The sequence below is a fragment of the Ictidomys tridecemlineatus genome, chromosome 4, assembly GCF_052094955.1.
Source record: "Ictidomys tridecemlineatus isolate mIctTri1 chromosome 4, mIctTri1.hap1, whole genome shotgun sequence".
Classification (NCBI taxonomy): Eukaryota; Metazoa; Chordata; class Mammalia; order Rodentia; family Sciuridae; genus Ictidomys; species Ictidomys tridecemlineatus.
The window spans coordinates 205,260,225-205,281,608 of record NC_135480.1 but is presented as its reverse complement, the minus strand read 5'-3'; the positions used below and the strand labels follow the sequence as shown (position 1 = coordinate 205,281,608).

The 21,384-nt window shown below is 61.4% G+C and overlaps 1 protein-coding gene across 3 annotated transcripts in view; it reads left to right on the top strand.

Moving 5' to 3' along the window:
* Positions 1–10,571: 10,571 nt before the first annotated feature.
* The window catches only part of Fibcd1 (fibrinogen C domain containing 1), a 31,694-nt gene continuing 20,881 nt past the window's right edge, over positions 10,572–21,384 (top strand). Inside the window, exons 1-3 of one of the 3 annotated variants that reach the window (XM_005321182.4) lie at positions 10,572–11,122; positions 11,660–11,772; positions 19,657–20,136. In XM_005321182.4, the coding sequence (XP_005321239.1) occupies positions 11,701–11,772; positions 19,657–20,136 (552 nt within the window). In that variant the 5' untranslated portion in view covers positions 10,572–11,122; positions 11,660–11,700. Of the gene's footprint in view, positions 11,123–11,268; positions 11,294–11,659; positions 11,773–19,656; positions 20,137–21,384 lie in introns of those variants that run through there. The other 2 variants (XM_078048418.1, XM_078048417.1) reach the window with 2 other exon arrangements.

Here is a 21,384-nt window from a genome sequence, read left to right as displayed (position 1 = left end):
TAGTGATGGTGATGGTGGTGGTAGTGATGGTGATGGTGATGGTGGAGATGATGGTGATGGTGGAGATGGTGGTGATGGTGATGATGGTGATGATGATGGTGATGGTGATGGTGGTGATGGTGATGGTGGTGGTGATGAGGGGATGATGGCCCTGCCCAGGGACAATTACTTCTGCAGGTATTTCCTGTGCACCCACTGAGAGCTCCACACCCCACCTTCAGAAGTACCAGCCATGAATCTGTCTTCAAGAGACACTTCTGGCAGTGCCTTGTGGAAGGGCAGGGGTCTCTTCCTTGCTCACCCCTGGGCTCAAACAGATTGGCCTCTTAGACCAGGGAGTGAGAGGAGCAGCAGTCTTGGTCAGGAGGCAGGATGACAGGGGTGGACAGATGGGTGACATGGTGTGGCCAAAGACATGGCTGGAGAAGAGGCAACGTGGAGGCAAAGGCTTAGGGTTGAAAGTGGGCTTCAGGGGGGACAGGATTCTTGGAGGGTCACAGCCTGGCTCAGGGCATGGGGGGAGGAAGTGTCTGCATAGAGGAAACATCTTGTAGAGACAGAGGGGTGGGTTTGGATGGGGTGGGGGCACTGACCTTGATCTTGCCTGTCAGGCAAAGGGTTAATCCTGGTGGCAGTGGGGACCCTCTGGCTGCCGAGAACAAGGGCTGAAAGAAGGGGGGTAGGGTGTGGGGAGATGATGCCGACGGGGTGCCACGTGCTGTCGTTGTAATAGAACCACAGTGATCCCCTGCTGGTAGCAGGCTTTGGGCTCAGCACTGTCTGTCCACCCTACATGAGTCCGCTCTGATCCCTGGGAAGCAGCTGCAGTGGTTTTAAAATCTACCCACTGCTTCCTTAGAGCAGGCCTGGCTGTGCCCTCTCTGAGTGGACGGCAGGCAGGGCACACTTCTAATGAGCAGTGGAAATGAAGAAACGCGACTGCCAAGAGCAGGACATACAAGACTGTGGCTGCCCCAGGCTCCATGGCACACGCCTGTCGTCCCAGCTACTCAGGAGGCTGAGGCTGGAGGATTCCAAGTTTGAGGCCAGCCTCAACAACTCAGTGAGACTCTGCCTTGAAATAAAAAGGAAAGGGCTGGGGATGTGACTCACTGGTAGAGGTCTCACCTGGCATATGAAAGGCCCTGGGTTCCACTCCAGTACAAAATTAAAAAGAAAAATTATGGCTTCTGTCTCATTCTTTCTCTTGGTTGCTTGCTCTGGTCACGTTGTGAGGACTCTCAAGCCGCCCTATAGAGAAGCCCTGGGGCAAGAAACTGAGGCTTCCACCAAACAGCCATGAGACGGCGCCATCTTGGAAGTGGCTCCTCCAGCCCCAGTCCAGTCGTAGCTGCCACGGTCCCTGCTGACGTGTGACTTCAACCCATGGAGGGGCCCTGAACAGGAGCCACCCAGCTAAACTGCTCCTGCATTGCCAACCCTCAAAACCCAGATGAGATGATAAACACTGTTGTCTTAAGCAGCTGAGCTTCGGAACAGAGTGTCAGCCGCGGTGATAACCAGCCTGCAAGCACTTCTCCTTTTGGCTCAGACTCGAAATCCCCCGTGGGAGGCCTTCCAGGCAGGGGACCTGGCTTAGACAGAGCTGTCCCAGCCAGAGCACTTGTCTCAGTACAAAGAGCGTTTGTCAGGACCCTCCAGCAGCGGGGGCTTCCTTTTTCTTGGGGGCCGCCGCTTGGACACCAGAGTGGGAGGCTGTGTCACCAGGAGCACTCAGCCACTGGAGCAGGTCCAGGCTGGCCCAGGGGCTCCTTCTCACTCTGTGCCGGGAGCCACCTCACCCCTTCACTAGGACCCTCCCTCTCCACTGCCTCAGCCCCGTGCAGACCCTCCGTGCTGGGATGCAGGCCGGGACCTGGGCTGTGGGAGGCAGGTCTCCCCTCGTCCTCAGGTGCAGAGACCGGCAGAGAGAGCCTGGGGGAGGGAGGCCACGGCTGGAGCCTTCCCACCCAAGGTCAGCTCGCCTCAGTGTGGGAAAGAAGGCTAGAGATTCCAAGGGCAAGGCCAAAGCTGGGCAAGGGGGACGGGAGTCTTAAAGACAGTCCTGCCCTTTGACTCCATAATTCTCTTCCTGGGAATCCACCCTCAGGAAATAATTAGCAAGGCTGACCGAGTGCTGGGAGACTATAGACTGCGCCCGTTCAGCAACAACCGGAGAAGATGCGTGAAGTCCAGGGGATTCACCAACCTGCCTCTCTGTTCCAACTCTAGAGTCCAACACCCAGTACGAGCCTCCACCCTGCAGTTGGTGACCTCGGGGCCTCAGTCTGCTCATCTGTAAATGGGGAGAATAGCAAGACTGAGCCCCAGTCCCCATGAGGATTCCAGGAAGCAGTAGCTGTAACCCGCTCAGCTCAGCTCCCAGAACCTAGGGCCCCCCTTATGACATCAGCGTCATTGTCAAGGAGGTCTACGTTAAACACGTTAAACACGAGGCTTTGAATTGTTAAGGGCATGGGCGATTCTCCCAGTCCCGTGACCCAGTGGCCTATGTGGTAGAACGCAAAGGCCATCTCTGCTCTAGTCCGAGGCTAGAGGGTGCTGATGGCACGTGACCTCCATCACTGCCCCTCTGGTGTCTGGTGTCCAGCGTCCAGCGCCCAGCCCGCGGAGCTGCCACAAGCTGAGTGGTAAGTGATGCATCTGGAGTGACAGGGAAGCCCTGAGGGGAGGTGCAGGGGGACGCCGGGGAGGGAGGTGGCCAGTACTGGGTGTCCTGTGCTGGTGCTGGCCACCTGGGCCCAAGCCCCTAGGGACTCTGGGAAACCAGGTAGCACTGCTTCCCCAGGGACGAGGGAGCTGAACGGTCATCTCCATGTTCCAACTCCTATCATCAGTGGCCCAGGGCTCTCCTTGGGGGACAGAGTGCCACTGCAGATCTGGCACGTTCTGGAATGCCCAGGAGGACAGAGGTCTGACGGCGTGGGCGGTCAGCCACGGCACGTGTGGAATAGACGAGCCCTCTCCCAGCCGAGGCTGCGTCTTGGTACAAAGAAATAGATTCCCAGGACGCTGCCGTCCCACTGGCCCAACATCCCCATCGTCCCCAGGGATGACTAAGGAAACAGATGAGAAGGAAGCACCCAGAGTGGTGACAGCATGGTTTCTGGACATGGTGACAATAGGTGCATTTTACAATTGGGAAAAAAATATGAATCCCCACATCCACAGGCAGCAGCAGGGGCCCCGGGGTCCAGGGCCAGGAGACACTCGGGGCGCCTCTCCAGTGGCTCACAAGGACCACCCTGTCGTCACGGCTCTGCATGCTGGCCCAGCACTTCCTGTGGGCAGGCCCAGCCCCGGGGCCCCTGGCAGTCTCCCGTCCTCCGCCCACTGCGCTGGGGGGGAGGAGAGCTCTTGGCCTCTGCTCCTGTGTCAGTCAGCCGCAGCTGCGCCGCCGTGTGAGGACCAGTCCCAGCACCGATGGCTACCCGCGACAGCGTTTGTCTTTCTGGTTGGCGGCTCTGCTGGTGCAGGCCCTGAACACCTCTCGCCCTCGGGGCAGGACCTGCTCATGGCCACGGCAGGGGGCAGGAGGGCGGCAGGAGGGCGGCGCTCACAAGTTCACACCCCTTAGCCAAAGCCAGCCTCGTGGGCAAGCCCCCCACAGATGCGTAGGAGGCACACAGGTCACCAGTTGAAGGGACAGGTGTGTGACTCCACAGGGAGGATCTGGGAGCACAGATGCCACCTCCCCCAGAGCTCCCACCACCTGTGACCTCCTCCAGCCTCGGGGATTCGAGGCCCACCCCGGGGCCCTCAGAAGCCCTGATGGGCACCTCCAACTTCACTCCTGGCCACAGTCGCCCCGCCCCCCGTCTCCCCACCTCATCAGGAGGACCGCTGTCCTGAGGTGGCCCCAGACCTCGGGTCCCCTGGTTTTCCTCCACCTCGGTCCTCACGGGGCTCCTGAACCTGCCCCTGGTCGGCCTGCTGCCGCCTGTGTGCACAGCCAGCTAAGCTGCCTCTACCCCTCGCCCGGCACAGCAGCAGCTCCTCGCTGTCCCTGTCCTCAACGTGGCAGTCGGAGCAAAACTGCAAAAATGTCCATCAGACCACACAGGCCCCCGCCTGTGATCTCCTCGAGGTCTCCAGTGCAAGCGTCATAAATCCATGCCCTTCCCCTGCTGGCCTCGGCCACCCCTCCTTCCCTCTCTGACCTCATCTCTCCCCAGCCTGCCCCTGTGCTGCACCAGGCTGCACAGCTGGTCAGCTCTTCACACAGGCCAGCCTTGTTCCTGCCCCAGGGCCTTGGCACCTGGGATTCCCTGCCTGGTTCACTCTCCCTCAGAGCCTCCTCCACAGTCTCCTCTAGTCTCCTATGTGACAGCACCCCGCTTTACTTTCTAAGGTCACATTCAAACACCGCTTACTTGTTCATCGGAATTAAACTCTGCAAGTAGTGCTTGATGCATATTTGTGGAAGGAACGTGCTGGTGGATTGGACACGGGAGGAGGCAAGACAGTGAGGCTTCTCCCTGGAGCTCCCATGGTCGGAGCTTCGAGCTGGTCTTCAAAAGGGAGTCCATCTAGGGGAGGCCGGGCCTGGGAGCCCAGGGCTGTCCGGGGCCGTGAGAACCCTCTGAGGTCAGGAGGTTGCCCCAGCCCCGCGAGCAGTACACCTGCCCCCAGGCGTGGTCTGATGAGCCCCGGGTTTCGGGTGCCAGGAAGGTGGGCCCCGCAGAGCAGGCCACGTGAGCCAGCAGGCAGACGGGAAGGGGTCACCCTGCCGGCCAGGAGGGTGACGGGGAAATGTCCCCTGTCCCCATGAAGATCTGGGCTGCGGGGCTTGGATGCTTCTCCCAGGGGAAGCACGGGTGGCACTGGAAGGCAGCCTGGCGGGCTTGGAAGGGGCTCTTTGTCCTCTGGGAGGCGGGAGGTGGGCTGGGAGCCTTCCACCCCATTGACACTCAGGTCTGACCCCACCTCAACTTCCTGAGGCGCAGGTGACAGCGAGCTGGCTGCACCGTTTTTAGGATGGACCCTCTGGCAGGTGATGCCGAGGGAGGACCCCCCGGGGCAGCTTCTCCTGGGGATGGGCTGTCCCCCGCCAAGAGCCCAGAGAGCATGGGGCCGGGGGAGGCTGTGGGAGGCTGGGGGAGGCAGGGGAGGCTGCGGGGCCTTGTCCAGGGAGCCTTTGTGAGTGACAGGTGAGAGAATGGACACAGGTGAGCCACAAGTCAGGAGGAAACGCGGGCATGTGGGAAGGAGGGACTTTGTTTTCAATATGGCGGACTAAATGCCTCTGGGAACATTTGGATACCAGAGTCCACAGAGCTCAGAAACACAATGACAAACATCATGTTAAATGATCACCTAAACACACACACACACACACACACACACACACACACACACACACACAGCAACAAGGACAATCGAGGTCTGCAGCCACATGGCCCAACAGCATTGTCAATTAGGGGAAGCAGACCTGGGGGTTCAGGGTCTGGAACACAGGCCTTGGGGTCCCAGAAAGGATGGGAGCAAGGCCAGGAGCCAAGGCCGCACCCTTGGTGAAGGCACAGATCAGAGACAGTGCTCTCTCCAAGGAGATAGGATGACACAGAAGACATGCCCTGTGAATTAGTGCCCACCGCCTGTTCTTATGGATATTTTTGGATCCAAACTTACTGCATGGGAACTTAAAGTGTCCCTGGGTTGGGAATGTCTTCAGATGCCCCCTGGGAGCAAGCTCACCCTCCAGGGAGGACCAACTCCCAGCCCAGGACAAGGACTCCCACAGACAAGGCTCTGACAGAGACAGAGCCACAGTCCAAAGGTACAAAATGCGCACGAAAACCAGCTGTCCCCGAGTGAGAGCCGAAGACCCGGCAACCCACAGGACGGGCACCGGGGACTTCAGACGGCGGAGCTCGTCCGCAGAATGCCAAGGGACGTGAGAGGAGGGCACACCGTTGTGACGCTGGGCCACTCGTGGGTTGGGATGTGGCCCTGGTTGTGTCCAGGCTTCTGAGCAGGAATTTGATTTTTGTGCCCAGTTACTTTTGATTCAACACCACAGATCTGTAACCTAATTGTTGGTTGCAGAGAGGCCCCCAATTCTGCCGCTGTGGGTTTCAAATGTGGATTCTGGAGTCAGACTGTGGGGTTTGAATTCAGGCTGTCTGTTCATGGGATGGATCACTTTGAACAAGGCGCTTCTCAGACCAGAACTGTGCACCAGGAGGCCTAACAAGACCCAGTGTCTTCCAGCCTTCAAAAAACACTTCCCCTTTCCCTGGATTTCTGTGGTTCCTCCCTCCCTCCCTCCCTCCTGCCCCTCCTCCCTCCCTCCTCCTCGCCTTCCTTTCCTGTGCTGAGGATGGAACCCAGAGCCTCGGGCATGCTGGACAAGCACTCCACCTCGGTGGCACACCCAGCGCTTTTCATTGTTATTTTGAGACTGGGTCTTGCTAAGTTGCGGAGGCTGGCCTCCAACTTGCAATTCCCCTGCCCCAGCCTCCCAGGTAGCAGGGATCACGGGGGTACACCACTATGCCCGGCTCTGTTGTTTCTTTATTTGTAAAATGGGGATAAGGAAATCTAGCTGTTGGGCACTTGTGAGGATTTCAAAGAGAGGACTCCGTGGCACAGAGCAGGCCTTCAGTGACGATAGCAGGCAGCTCTCCGAGCCTCTGAAATGCAGCTTAAAGCCCCCAAGCTCACGTTCCCTGCTCATCTCCTGGTCGGACCCCTGCTCGGTCTGAATCGTGCATCTGTAGGCTCCTCCCTACCCTCCGGGCTTTGGCGTGGGCAGGGTCCACTCCTTGTCTGCCCCGGCATCAGGAACAAGGCTACTGAATCTTTCTACCAAAGACTGGGGGGTCAGGGGCGGGGTTCTTCTGTGCGAGATACTAAGGACCACCTTCAATGCGAGAGCAAAGGTCTCGTGTGGACCAGGGCACTCCCACGGATCCTGTCCCTCCACAGGGCCCCCACCTCCCCTCAAGCTCTCAAGCACCTCAGCCCAGCGCCTCCAAGACCACATCTGGCCAGGACCCCCTCCCTGGGGTCTCTGCTTCTCTCCCGCGTTCCGCCCTCTCCTCCCAGGCTGGCCTGAGCCTCCTCCGATTCTCAGACCCCCAACTGTGCGCCAAGGATGCCGATGAAGACCCAGTGTCTTCCAGCCTTCAAAAGAACACTTCCCCTTTCTGCTCCATATTTATTGAGCACCGACTGTATGCAAGGGACCTGTGGGTGCAGGTGTGATCCTCCCTGACTCCTGGGTTCCAGCTTCAGCCTTGGGGGCTTGCTCTGGGCACCTGCTTCTCTGGGCACAGCTGACAGACTCGCCGCAGATGCCACACACAGCATCCAGTGGACTCAAGGCACAGAGGCCCGCTGCACAGGGCGCCAACACAAAGGGACGCACGCACACGGGCACACTCCCTGCTAATTCCTGCCTTTGAGAACAGTCTCTGGTCTGTCATCCCCACTCAGTGTTGACAAAGCAAAATAAAAAATAAAAAGAAAGAAAGAAATCCACCCTGTCACTTGGACTCCCCACCCTGCCAGGCTTGGCAGCCCCACCCCCACCCCCGCCTTTGTATTATGGGTTTGTGTCAAGGTGTGTTGGATTCTAAATTAAATGTCAGCCCACTGTACATTTCTGGCTCCAGCTGCAGAAAATGAGGAGCTGGCGTTGGAGACCATCCAGTTGTTCAGCTCCCCGTGCCTAACCGTGAGGGGTGACAAGCCCGTTGAATCACCGCACAGCACCTTTCCGTGCCATGGGAAGCCAAGACAAATTCATTTTTAATGATAAATGTGACTGTCAGAGTTAAGTTGGAGCAGCTTTACAGGGAGAACTGAGTGCCTGTGGCAGAGCAGGGCAGAGGCTGGGTGGACGAGGGCCAGAGGTCCTGACCTCTTGGCCAGCCAGCCCCAGGCCCCGGGAGATGGGCACATTTGACATTCCCTCCACGTTCGCTGAGTCCCTTGCTGCAATCCCGTTCAGGAGCTCTCAGACAAGAGGCGCCAAGGCATTTGAGGAAGAGAGTGGGTTCCAGCAGTGCAGGCCAGGGCTCAAATCCTGGCCCCACCAATTTCTGTGCGACCTCGGAACAGGTACTTCTCTCTGAAGTGCAGTTGCCTCATCTTTTAAACGGGGATAGTAGCAATACCCACAGGTCTTGGGTGAGGGTGACGTGAAGTAAGAGGGTGGTGCTCACGAGCAGGGTCTAGCACGGGGGACATGCTTACCAAATGGTGATTTGGTATTGATGGTATAGTTTTTTTAAAATGTATTTTAAAGTATTAGGGATTGAACCCAGAGCCTGACACATCCATACTAGGCAAGGGCTCTACCCCTCAGCTACATCCCCAGCCTGGTTTTTACTTTCTGTTTTGAGGCTGGGCCTTGCTAAGTTGTCCAGGCTAGCCTTGAACTTGCCATCCTCCTGCCTCAGCCTCCTGAGTGGCTGGGGTAGAGGTGGGCACCAACACACCCAGCTTATATTATTAAGGAGACTGCTACTGTGCTGCGAAAGTCACCTTTCCACATCCATTTCCTTACCTATAAAAGGAGATGGTAAGAGCTCCCACCTAGTAGAGGGGCTGAGCAGAGGGTGATACTCAACAGACTGCAACTGGCCCAGGGGTGGCACCTGGATATTGTCACCCTATGTCCCCAGCTACTCTCCCTTGTCCCCTCATTGGCACTCTTGGTTTCTGTCTCTCCTACATGGTGTGCCTCACTCTCTGCCCCACACCCCTCCCTGTGTCAGGTCCCCAGAGCCACACCCTCCCAGTAGGCTTCAGTGGGCACCTGTCAAGGACCATGCCCAGGCCAGGTGACAACCTGTGATTGATAAGGCCTGGTCTACAGGACGAGTGGGTGGGATCAGAGCCCTTCCTTCTCCCTGGAATTTAAACTAAGTATCTCAGACAGGCCTTGTCTGTTGGGTGGCCACAGAAAAGAAAACAGATTAGTGAGGAAGAGAGGGGTGGCAGGGGACAGGGCAGCCTTGGATCTGGTCCCATGTGGCCTGCAGGCCCCGGGCTCTGGCCTCCCTGAGATGGATCCTGGGCTGGCTGGGAAGCCCAGATCCTACCCAGGCCAGCATGCTGCGTGGGCTTAGCACTGGTGTCCTGCACCGCGGGCTTTGTCCAAAGGCTATGGGAGGTGGGGAGACTGCTCTGTGGGCTCAGCTGTCTTCTCTTCCAGCAGGTCTCAGGGAGGGGTCGCACAGGCTCTGGGACGGCTTCCATCTCCTCCCCGCATGACGCCCTGAGGGGCTGGTGACAGGTGCAGCTCTTCTCCAGGACAATGCCCAGGAGCATCAGGTGAGCTCAGCCTGTAAAGCACCTGCAGGCTCACGCCAGTCACGTGTCATGGCTGGCCCTCTGGTGTCCTAAACAGAGGCATCATAGGGCGGGTGATGGGGTGAGGACTGAACCCCAACATGCACACTGCAGCCCCACAGGCAGGAGGGCTGAGGATCCTTTGCTGAGCGGGTGTGATGACCCGGCAGAAAACACTGCCAGGAGGAGCCGCTAGGTGGCCCCCGCTCACCTGTCCAGGCTCCCTCTGCAGGCCCTGGAGCAAGTGGTCTGGAGCAAGCTGGGTCAGCACCTGCCCAGGCACACAGGCTGCTGTGGCCCCGCACTGGGAACTCCTTCCTCCCCAGCATCCAGGCACCCCTGCCTTCACGGGAGGCCTATGACCCTTCTTCTCGGGTGCCTTCCCTGGCCACCCAGCACACACCCCCAGGACTTCCTCTGCTGGCCCTCAGGACCCTCACTCAGACTGCTCTTCCTAGCCCCTACCCCAAGCTTGCTTCATACCAGACCCCCTGAGGGGCTGCACACCTCCCAGCTTCCTCCCCAATGAGAAAACCCGGTCAGGAGAGAACACGGAATCTACCCCGGGGATGTCTCGGCCTTCCTGCCAGGTGCCTTAACATACTGTCGCTTAGAACCCCACCCAGGCACCGAGGCCTTCCTGGAGGGTGCTGTGAACCCCTTGGAGTAAGTGGAGAAACTCAGTCCGCACAGCCAGGACCCTGTTTCTCCACCACATCCTTCTGCCCAGGCCTGAGGGTCCTCCAGGTCACCCACCCACCCTCTAATTAATAGTAAAAAAGGAGGACACACAGACAGAGCCAGAGTGCAGAACGGAACCCAAGTCTGACTCAGCCAGTGCTGGGAGATCCTGTAGCTCTCGGAGTCCAGGAGCACTCCTGCCCCGAGCCCCCACCACCAGGTAGCCTGCCACGACCGCGGAGAGGGACAAGAGAGGGACAAAAATGGGGAGACAGACTGGCAGCCGGTGGGAGAGAGACGAAGACGGTGCCAGAGAACAGCGTGGCGGGCCAAGGCGCCCCGGGAGCCGGAAAACAGCTTCGGGAGAAGCGGGGGACGGGAACGGGGGCGTCTATCTGGAGCTGGGGGAGCTGGAGACAGGCGGCCGCAGACAGGCGCGGGGGAGGGGCAGCCGGCGGGGGCGCGGCGTGGGGCGTGTGGGAGCCACCCGGTCAGAAGCCACAATAGCAGCTCGTTAACGGTGCAGATTAAGGACTTTGTCAATTACCTCCGAAGGCTGCTCGGGCGGATTAAATGCTTTTAAAAGTGCTGCCGGTGGGAAGGGGCGCCTAAGAAGCCCCCCTCCCGGCTCAAATCCCTCCTCTCCGGGCAGAGGGGGAGGCGGGGGACTAGGACTGCGCGGGACGCGCCGGGAGCGCGGAAGAGTCTTGGAGCAGCTCGTACGCGCGCCCGCGGCGCCCGCAGCTGTCCTGGCGGCAGGGACCCAGGTTCGGCCCGCGAGCCTCCTGGGCAGAGAAGCGTGGATCCGCTGTGGGCCCGCGAGCGCCAGGGCACGGGTCTGGGAACGCAGGCCGAGGCGTTCCCAAAACCCGGCTGCAGAGTCGGGTTGGAACGGGGCAGGGCAGGCGGCCGGAGACTCTCCGGCTGGGCACACTTGCCCCAGGACCCCGACCAAGACATCGGGCCCACAGGGGGCGCACTCTTGCCGGTCCCCACCCCTGACTCCTAGGGTTTAGGAGTGGGCCCCGCGCCCCGAGCCCAGCACCGCTCCCGGGAGACGCTCGACGGCGCCGCGGGGGCGTCCACGAGGCCCGCTTGGCGCCGCGCCCCGCGCAGGGTGAGTTGGTGCGAGTCCCGCCGAGAGGAAGTTTGTGCAGAGGCGCCGTCAGCCCGCAGCCCGTGCCCGTTTGCGGGGGCCTGGGGGCCAGTTCTGCCTCCTTTATCCCGGCCGTTTGGGAGGTGGAGTTGACTCTCCAAGTCCGCGGTGCCTGTGCGCGTGCTGGTGTGTGTACGTGCGTGCGCGCGTGTGTGTCGGGGGGGAGGCCGAGGGGAGCAATAAAAGGCAGGAGAGTCCGAGACAAAAAAGACACGGAGATTGAGAAGGGGGCGGGAGGCAGGAGCTGGGAGAGGAGCGCGCAGGGAGGCGCGGGAGCGGGAGCGGGGAGCGGGGACGGCGCGCAGCGAGAGCGGCAGGCGGGCTGGCAGCGGGCGGCCCTCGCGCTCCCGCACACACCCGCGCGCACACCGGGACACACACACACACCTGCACACAGCCGCCTGCTGCCGGGTCGCCCCGGTGCCGGGTACCGAGGAGGGGACAGAGCGCGCTCCGCGCCCGAGCCTGCGCCCACCTCGCCGCCTTTGCGCTCCGCAGCGGCGCGCCTCGGCCGGCGCCCCCGCCAGTCCCGCCGGAAGATGGTCAACGACCGGTGGAAGACCATGGGCGGTGCTTCCCAACTTGAGGAACGGCCCCGCGACAAGCCGCAGGTACACACCGGCGCGGGGACAGGGGCCAGCGGCTGGTGAGGCGCTGTCCGCTTGGGCTGCGGGGCGGGCACCTACTGCGGGGGCTGGAGTTTGGGGAGCTCCAGCCAGGAGCCCGGGGCGGGCACCCTTCTCTCCTCCCCATAGGATACTGGACTCGGGGCTCAGATGGGGGCGGCGCCCCGGGAGGAGCTTCTCGGGCTGTGGCCAGGTGCACCCCGCTCCAGTCCCAGCAGAGATTCTGGGTACAGAATCAGACTGAGTAGAGGACCTATAGTTAGCTATGATCAGCCCTTTAGTTTGCTCTTGACTGACAAATGACTTCCCTTGCTGAATCGATTTCCTCACCTCTATCTTGGGCATCTTCAGCACTTACAAAGTCCCCACTCTGGATGCCACCCTGTGCCAGGCACCTGGTACATCAACCTGAGCTTCAGAACCAGAAGTGGCTTCCCTGGATCTCCCCTTAATCTTTCCCATATGTCAGGACCCTGCATACAGCAGGGAATTAATACACGTTCACCTCCTGTTAAGAAGGCTGGACATTGTGATTCTCTGACTTTAAGGAGAGCAAAGCAAGGCTCAGAGAGGCCCATCTCCAGCCTGAGGCTACACAGCTCTGCAAGGATCTGAATCTGAACCCTGGTCTGTGTGCTTCAGGGCTGGTTGGGCCCTCCCTTCCTGCTGCCTCTGCCCTGCTGGAGACTTGGAGGGTGCCCACCTCTGTCCCTGGGGGCAGGAAGAGAGAGTAGAGCAGGGCTGGCCATCCATCGAGGGGTGCCATCCAGAGCTGAGGCGGAGGGGCTGCCCCAGGGCTGCCCCAGGCCGGGCCACCAAGGGACAGGGCCGGCAGGCTGGAGGAGCGGCTGCTCACCATGGAGAGGAGATAATGGGGCTGTTCGTTTTAAATTTTAAATCTCTTGCAGACAGCTGTCACTGGGGAAGGAACAGTGAGTTTGCAGCCACTGGAGGGGGCGGCCCCTGCTCTCTGGAGCTGCAGCCTGCTCTTCTTCTGGAGGGACACTGGTGTGGCAGTTGGCACACCTTTTCCCTTCCTCTGCACTGCCTCACACCCCAAAGCCGTCTGGGGGCCCGTCAGCCGTGTGCATCCCACATCTCAGACTGGGGTCAGAGTGGTCACCAGTCACAAGCTTCTCCCAAGCTTCTCCCACTGCCTTCTCAGGGGGCAGGAGGGTCTACCTGGCTTCTTAAGCTTGGTCTCCCCCAAGCCATCCAGGTACCAAGCCCCTCCTGCTGAGTCTGGACTCAGCCTTCATTTCTAAACTTGTCCTTGAGGGCCGTCCCCAGCCTGGCCCCGTCTCTCTTCCTCTGAGTCCCCTGCAGGTACGGACTGCTTGTCATTGGCCGACTCTGGGTCTCACTCGACTTCCAGATCTTTTATCTCTCTTCTTGTTGGCTCTACCAGGCTCCCCAACACACACACACACACACACACACACACACACACACACACACACGCAGGCCTCTTCATTCAGGGACACCTTGTCTAGTCCTCAAAACCCAGCTCAAATGAAGCCACCTCCTCTGGGAAGCCTTCCCTGATGCCTAGTGGGTGTGTCTCTCAGTCCCAGTAGGGTTCTTAGCCTGTGCCTCCACTCAGTGCCCCATTCCCCAGCACTGGGTCCCCCCTCCAGGGCAGTTCCCTTTGGACAAACACCTTCTGGGTCCCCACTTGTGGTCCCCCTGCAGGCCCAGGCCTCCTTCCTTCCAGGCTGTTCAGGTTGGGAGCCCAAAGCTGTTTGCTGAGTGAGCTGCTCAGAGCTTCAGCCAGGAGGGGCTTGGGCAATGAGCCAGGGAGCCTGCGCTGTCTCCAGGGGAGGTGGCTTCTAGGGATCGGTTTGAGATGTGGCTTCAAGGTGTCCTGGGCCCGGCTCAGCCTCCCAGGCCTGCTGCTCCCCAGGGGCTCAGCTCCCAGCTGCACGTGCCCCTGGGCACCACTGGGGTCCAGGAGGCTGAGCCAATACCAGAAACCCCCTCCTCACAGGGTGAGCCAGCAGGTGGCCGGCTGACCCTGGGCCAGCTCTATGCTTATTTGAAGCTACAGACGGAGCCCAGGCCTTTCTTGTGCCCACTGTCAGGTTGGAGAGAGCCTCGGGGCCCAGGTTCCCTTGAGGCCTGCCCCCCCCCCCAGCCTCCCCTCCCTTGCTTCCACTTTCACCTTAGCCATTCATTGACAGGCTGTGTGACTCTGGGTAAGTTACGCCTCCTCTCTGGGCCTGGGCTGTACCGTCTGTAAAATGGGAGCAGCAAAATCTGCGTCCTCCTCCCTTTAGGACTGACTGAAATACTGGGGTGTTTTGCAAACTGTAAAGCACTGTGCACCCACGAAGAGGTTGGTTCTCTAAGCACCTGGACCCCTTTCCCCGGCTGTCAGGACCCTAATCTCTTCTCTGCACCCCAGCTCCCACCGCAAGGGCCTCTGTCACAGGGCCCTTCTTGTAGAATATTCCAGTACGCACCCCAGGGTACCAGTTGGGCTCAGCCCGACATCTCTCACTTCTTAGTCACACCCTGGAAGTTGGGTGGCAGAGGTGCCCATCACCCAGGACAGACGAGGCCACGAGGGGCGGGAGCTGGGAGCTGAGCCGGGCCCTCGGGCAGCAGAGGGCGTCCTCTGGGAAGAGCAAGGAGGGAGGTTCAGCCAGAGTGAGGGCACCCTTCCCCGGGACAGGGCTCTGCTCCCGTGTGTGGCTCTCAGGGCACGTCCACACCCTGGGGCCCGGACCGCCTCGGGCCACTCCGTCTGTCTGGCCTCATCTTCTCATTTTCTGGGTGACCTAGGACACGCTGCGGACCTCAGCCTCAGGACTGTCCTTTCACTCGGCAGAAGGGTGCGGCAGAGTTGCAGGAGCTGGAGTTACTTGGATGAAAGGATCTAGAACTAGACAGGGTCCTTCCAGCCTGGAGGGAGGAAGTCGCCAGAGACTGTCTCCCCCCTGGGGAGGTGAGGGCCGGTTTCCAGCAGTCCCGAAGCCTCCCCGCAGTGAGGTGGACCTCCAGCCCAGCCCAGACAGTGTCTCTTGATGTTTTCAAAACTTCAAAAAACATCCCAGAAAGAAAGAAACAAATTCTCATCGGGAAGTTTTTCCTGATGTCTAACCTTAACTCCTGCTGTATTTAACTCACTTGGTGGCGATTTATGGAGAACATACTTGGTGCAAGGAGGCTGTGCCTCAGGAGGCTTAGAGTCCCAGAAGCCAACCCAGAAGCCAGACTTTATCATACCAGACGGTGGGACTCAGCATGACCGCTGGGCCTCATCCCTCATGTTTCCTGGGGCTTGGGATGAGGCCACGTTTGGGGTGAGGAAGAGGGAGAGGGGAGAGGAGACTCCTGGGGCTCCCCCGTCCTGCGCTCCCAGAGCTGCTGCTGCTCTGGAGGAGCTCACTGTGCAGCCCTGTGTGGCCGGTGGGCGCCCCGGGCAGGCGGAGGCGGGCAGCGGACAAGCTTGGTGGAGAGGGCTCAGGTGCAGGGGGAGGGTCACCAGGAGTACCAAGCAGGTGCCTCGAGACTGACACTAGCCCAGCCTCTGGTGCCCTGGGGTGGTCTCAGTGCCCTGGTTTAAGGGGACAGTGCCCTGGACGGCTCTGCCTTGTGGGTTCCTTGTGTTGGAGTTGGGGGAGGGGGAGCCGGCAGGGAGATGGTCACTGTGGTCCCTGTGGTGGGGCCTGGGCCAGGGCAGGACCTGGGGGTGGGGCAGTGGGCGAGGGGGCAGCAGAGGCAGGGGACAGAGCTGGGTGACCGATGTGCGTGAGGGGGCCCAGGGAGGTGCTAGCTTTGGAGGACAGCTGGTGGGTCGGTGCCGTCCCCCTGCTGGGGTGGACAGACCCTGGTGTGGGCTTCAGTGGGCGTGAGGCCAGGAGCTGTGTGTTTGAGGAGAGTGGACAGGCCAGTATAGGAAACCTCTGGGGACAGACCCCAGCAGACCAGAGCCGAGCGCCCCCTGGGGAGCCAGAGAGCCTGGGGGCTCCGCGCCTCCAGGAGGGGCGACGGCTGCAGCCGCTTCCTTCTGGACACCCTCCCAGCGCCACGGCTCCAGATGCCCCTGAGAACGGACTCCGTTGGAGAGGCTCTGGCAGGACAGGGGCATGCTCAGGTCACACAGGAGGCCGATCTCTTCCTGCATCTGGGGGACTCCAGAATCGGAACAGAAACACCGCCCTTTCCCCAGGGCTTCTGCAGGGCCTGGGGCTCACGGTTCAGATGGAGGAAGAACCCCGGGCTCTGGGCTGGGGCGGGGGCTGTGCGGCTCCCTCAGGGCTCCAGAGCACCCAGGCCCCTGGACGTCCTCCTGGGAAGAACAGCCTCCTGCCTGGCTGGGGCGCGGGAGAGGCAGTGGGCGCAGAGGCTCACGCAGGCTCTGACCTCGCCTGCCCCGGGAGGGGACCTTCTTCTGTGACTTCATCGGAGGAGATAGGCTGGGGCCACTCGGGTACTGTGCCACCCACCTTCCTCAGAGTCGAGGCAGAAGGGCAGCGTGAGGGCGGAGCTCCTCCCCTCAGCCCTCTTATCCTTCCCCAGAGCCCCACTGGGGACAGGTCGCCTGGGCAGCTGTCACCTAACTGGGGCACCTCCTGCCTCTCTCCCAGCCCAAGTCCATCTTGTCCTCTGTGGGCTAAGGTTTTCCAAGCAGCCATGGACCCTGGGCTGGCACTGGGGGTCACTCAAGAAACAAAGCGGTGTCCCCCCCCAGTTGGTAGCTCACATGGGCAGTTAGTGGCTGAAGTGGACCTTGAACCTGGGTCTCCCTTCCTGGGCTCCGGGAGGCTGGCCTCAAGGCTGCCACCTGGATGCCTCGTTCAGGGGAAGCGGGCCCGTGTGCCCCTCCCCCTCGCGCCATCCTCTGGGGTCCCTGGCTCTGTGGTGGCCAAAGGCTGTTCAGTAAGCCGCAGCCCAAGGCCCCCTCGCCGGTCCTCGCTGTCTCAGGCAGATTTCTTTGCGAGGCACGTAAACTACAGCCTATAAAAGCGAATAGCACTTCATCTTTAAGGTTGATCTCTGAAGACTAATTCTCCTCTGCCAAGTGCCCTGCTTCATCTCCTGGCTGCGATGTCCCTGCCTCCAGGGTCCCCAAGCCTGCGAGAGCCCCTGCCCTCCTTGATGGCCTCTGTCTTCCAGGGAGGGCTGGGGGTGGGGAGGAGGGTGCCCAGTGGTCAGGCTGGGGTCCTGGACGCCCCGTGGGGGGTGGCTGGCTGCTCTGCAGAGCACCCCACCACGCCACCAGGGACCTGGACGCTGCACAGTCCAAGGATGCAGCTCAGAGATGCTCGGGGCAAGGTGTCTCCTGGCGGACGCTGGAACACGCAAGGCTGGGGCTTACTTGCTGACGCGGGGCTTTGTCTCCGGAGCCCCAGCCGGAGCTCCTCCGGAGGAGGAAAGACACGAGAGGATGCTGGGGAGGGGTCCTGGCGCACCTGCCCACCGCGAGCCGCTCAGCCTGCAGAGGCTGCCTCTACTGCTTGTCCCCACGTGGCTTTGGGCTTGGGGCCTTGCTCTCTGAGCCTCAGTCTCCCGTAGGCAGGATGAGCTGGACCCTGCTGTTCACTGCAGGAGGTTGCTTGGAGCTGGGGTGGGGGAGCACGCGGGTGCCCATGGAGTGACCGGTCATGCCAAGCCTGCCTCTCTGTGAGCCGCTGGGGCCTGGGCCGGCCCAGAGGTCACCTTCATTCAGTGCCGCATCATCAGAGGTGGGCACAGGGTCAGAGGTGGCCTGCCTCAGGATCCGGGCCTCAGTGGGGAGTCCCGAGCCTCTGCCGACTATGCACGGCAGGTCCCAGCAGATCCCCGCCTCCTCCCCAGTCCAGCATCGTCCTGCAGACACGGCCTAGGCCATCTGCTCTTCCTTCCTTCTGTCCGTCCATCTGTCTGTCCATCCATTAATATCCAGCAGTCAAGACAGTCTGTGCCGGGCAGTGAGCAGATCCTCGCCTGGGCTGGGACTCACCGTCCAGGGCATCCGCCAGCCCTGAGTCCCCAGAAACGCCGTCTGCGGCTTCCATCACCTGCCCACGTGGCTCAGCGCCCCAGGGAGGTCACACATCACAGTCCGTGGGACACGAGCTCCGCACCCCGGTCTGACCTCCCCACCCTCGCGCCCTCAGGGAGCCTGGCTCCTAGGGAGACCCAGCGAATGTGGCATGGGGGGTCTCATGACCTTCTGCCTCCAGCACCTCATGGGGAACGGGGAGAAGTCCCCAAGCTCAGGGAGGGAGGGAAATCCAGGAAGGCTTCCTGGAGGAGATGACCCCCGGGGCCTGAGGAGGAAAGCGAGTCTGGCCACCAGGAAAGGGAGCCAGGCGAGCAGCTGTGCCCGGCCCAGGAGCAGCCCGCGCGGAGCCGGGGGAGCTGGGGTGGAGTCTGGCTGGAGAAGATGGTCCGAGTGTGTGGGACCCGGCGTCATGACATGAGGGACAGTCCCAGGACCTCTGTCCCTCACCTTGACAAAAAGCCAGACCCTTCCTCAGGGTCCCCGGGCCTGCCTGCCCCTCCCCGACCTGTCCTGGCGCCTCCCGAGGCTTTCTCAGTAGTAAGACCTGATGGCTGTCTCCCCAGCAGCCAGAGCGCTGTCAGCCACAGCGCAAGACGCCCCTGCCACATCAGAGAGAGAGAGAGAGAGAAGGGGGAGTGCCTCTCAGGCATCCAGAGCCACAGAAATAAAACCACCTCCAGACACTGGTGCACGTTGATCGCGGGATGATAAAAGCTGCTAATATTCATCGCAGAAACACAGGGGCCAGGCACAGCTCCAAGTGCTGGGGTATACTAACTCATTGAAAGAAGCGTCTCAGATTCAGCAAGTTGAAATGTGGGTCATGACGTTGAGGAGATTCAGTGGTAGGGGTCCCTGGCCCTGGGGGAAAGCAGGAGGCTTGGGATCCAACTGAAGCTCTGTTCCTAACTTGCTGTGTGACTCTGGGAAAGCACCTTGCCCTCTCAGGGCCTCTTTTCCAGTAGCTGCCAGCGGTTTGCCCATGCGGTTCGTGCTGCTGTGAGCCACGGCCGCCCTTCACGGCCAGCTGCACTTTGGCTGGGGCTGCTTTGGTCTTTAGGCCCCACCCAGAGGACCTTGTCCTCTGACCTGTCCCCTGCCTTCCCTGCCTCCATTCATCCCGTTCTGGGAGTCACAGCCTCAGTCATTAAGGCAGGGACCTTGCCCAGTGGCCTTCGGGCTGTTTGGCATCTGTCCTGCCAGGGCCCTGCCCTGTGAAGAGGGCCAGCCGAGGGGAGAGGAGATGTCAGGCAGCCACTCGGTGCCCAGCAGGTAGAGACCAGCCACCGTAGAACAGACAAGGGATCCGCGGGACCTTTGGTGACTGGCATCCACCACCCCAGGGCAGTGACAGCAAGTCCATTTTAGCATGACCCACGTCACCATTAAGGCTCTCTCCCTGGGTCAGCAGAGCAGGTGCCCACATACAGAGAGACGAGAGCCACTATTGCTGCATTTTTACAGGTGAGGAAACTGAGGCTCAGAGAGGTGAGGTCCCTCTGCAGAGATCACTCAGGAACCTGAGCCCAGGCCTGAGGGCGGCAGAGTGGGGATGTGCCTCAGCCCCCACTGGACCCGCGGGGCTCTGTGGGATCCAGGTGGCTGCACGTGAAGGGGACCGGGGACTGCTGTGCTGCACTGTGGCAGGTGGCAGGTGGGGCAGGGGGTCAGAGGGAAGGCACAGTGCACCTCTCCCTGTCCTGGCTGCCCTCTGGGCCCTGGCTCCTTCCACCTTTCTAGTTCTCTTGCTGCCCGCGCCCCCAGCACCCCCGAGTCCTCACTGGACAGAGCCAGAGGCCGGGGTCTGCCCCTGACGCTTGCCCCCCTCTCTCCTGTCCGTCTGTCTGTCTGTCCATGCATCCTGGGCTGGCCTGCAGCGGCCGAGCTGTGGCTACGTGCTGTGCACCGTGCTGCTGTCGCTGGCCGTGCTGCTGGCTGTGGCCGTCACCAGCGCAGTGCTCTTCCTGAACCACGTGCACGTCCCGGGCACGGCGCCCCCACCCATCGTCAGCACAGGACCGGCCGGGGCCAACAGTGCTCTGGTCACCGTGGAGAGGGCCGACAGCTCCCGCCTCAGCATCCTCATCGACCCACGTTGCCCTGACCTTGCGGACGGCTTTGCCCGGCTGGAGGGTGCCCAGGCCTCGGTGCTGCGGGCGCTGACTGAGCACCAGGCCCAGCCACAGCTGGCAGACACCCAGGAGCAGGAGCTGCTGGACACCCTGGCCGACCAGCTGCCCCGACTGCTGGCCAGGGCCTCGGAGCTGCAGGCCGAGTGCACGGGGCTGCGCAAGGGGCACAGCATGCTGGGCCAGGGGCTCAGCACCCTGCAGCATGAGCAGGGCCGCCTCATCCAGGTAAGGGGTGGGGCTGTGCCTCGGGCCTCGCAGAGGTGGGGGCTGCTGACTCCACGCACTGCCCTTGGACTGGACGCCTGCAGCCCAGGCCTCACTTCAGCCCTGACCAGGGGCCATGGCCGTTGCCATCTGCAGAGAGCTTGAGGCCAGAGGCAAAGTCTCGCCCACAGCCACCAGCTCCTGGCTACCAGGGTCCAGACCTTGTCTGTCCCACACATTCTCCTGGGGACCCTGGGACAGCCCAGGGTCACACTTGGGGCCCTCCAAGAGGCAGGGTGATGCTGGTGAGGCTGGGCACTGTCCTGTCATAGCAAAGTGAGGCTCGGAGGGGTGCGACGTGCTCGAGGCTGTGAGGTCGGGTAGTGCCCTGGGTGGGGTGAGAGAGCTGCACCCTGTCCCCAGAGTCCCCCGTACACCGCCCACAGCATGGATGTGGGATGCAGACCCTCAGTCTGTCCCCACCCGGCCCTTCCCTGCCCTGAGTCAGGTTCCTGCGGGCACCAGGCGGGTGATGAGGGATTGCTGGCACCCTGTGGGGACAGCCCCAAGGCACTGGCCAGAAGGAGCCCCTTTATGGGGTCAGGGACTTCCGACTGTCTGGCTGCCTCTGCCGCCTTCCACAACAAAAACTGAGGCCCAGAGAGGGGCGGGGGAGTGGCGGTGGCGTCCTGGTACTGTGCCTGCTCAGACTCCAGCCCTGAGCCATGTCACCCCCCGGGGTCAGATCCCCAGGGGCTGGAATCCAGCCCAGGCCGCCATCAGCGCCCTAGCCTTTTCCATCCACCCCCCTTCCGGACACCAGGGATGACCAAGCACTTGGTCACTCCGTGGCTCATGAGCAATGGGCTCTTCCCTCCCTCTGAAGGCTGCAGCTGGAGAAATTACAGTCCTCCTTGGCCCTGTCGGGGTGACAGATGGGCGGCTGGGGGAAGCTCAGCCGGCCTCCCGCCGCCCCTCCCCCCACAGCGTCCCGCAGGCGGGAGAGCTCCAGGCTCGCGGGATGGGCCCACCTCGGCCTCCCCAGGCTCAGCCTGGTCAGCTGGGGCCTGGCCGACGCTCACCCTTTGAGCTGGGAGGGCCCCCTCCCATGGCATGGACAGCTTTCCTGGGACCCTTTGCTGCCGCAGCCCCCAGACGGGTTGTCCCTCACCACTGTTGAGCTTCCCAGTCTCCAGATTCCAGAGACCTGCCTCTTTGTCTCACCCAGAGGCAGCGGCCATGGCTCCGAAGAAGCCCTCCTCTCCCTGT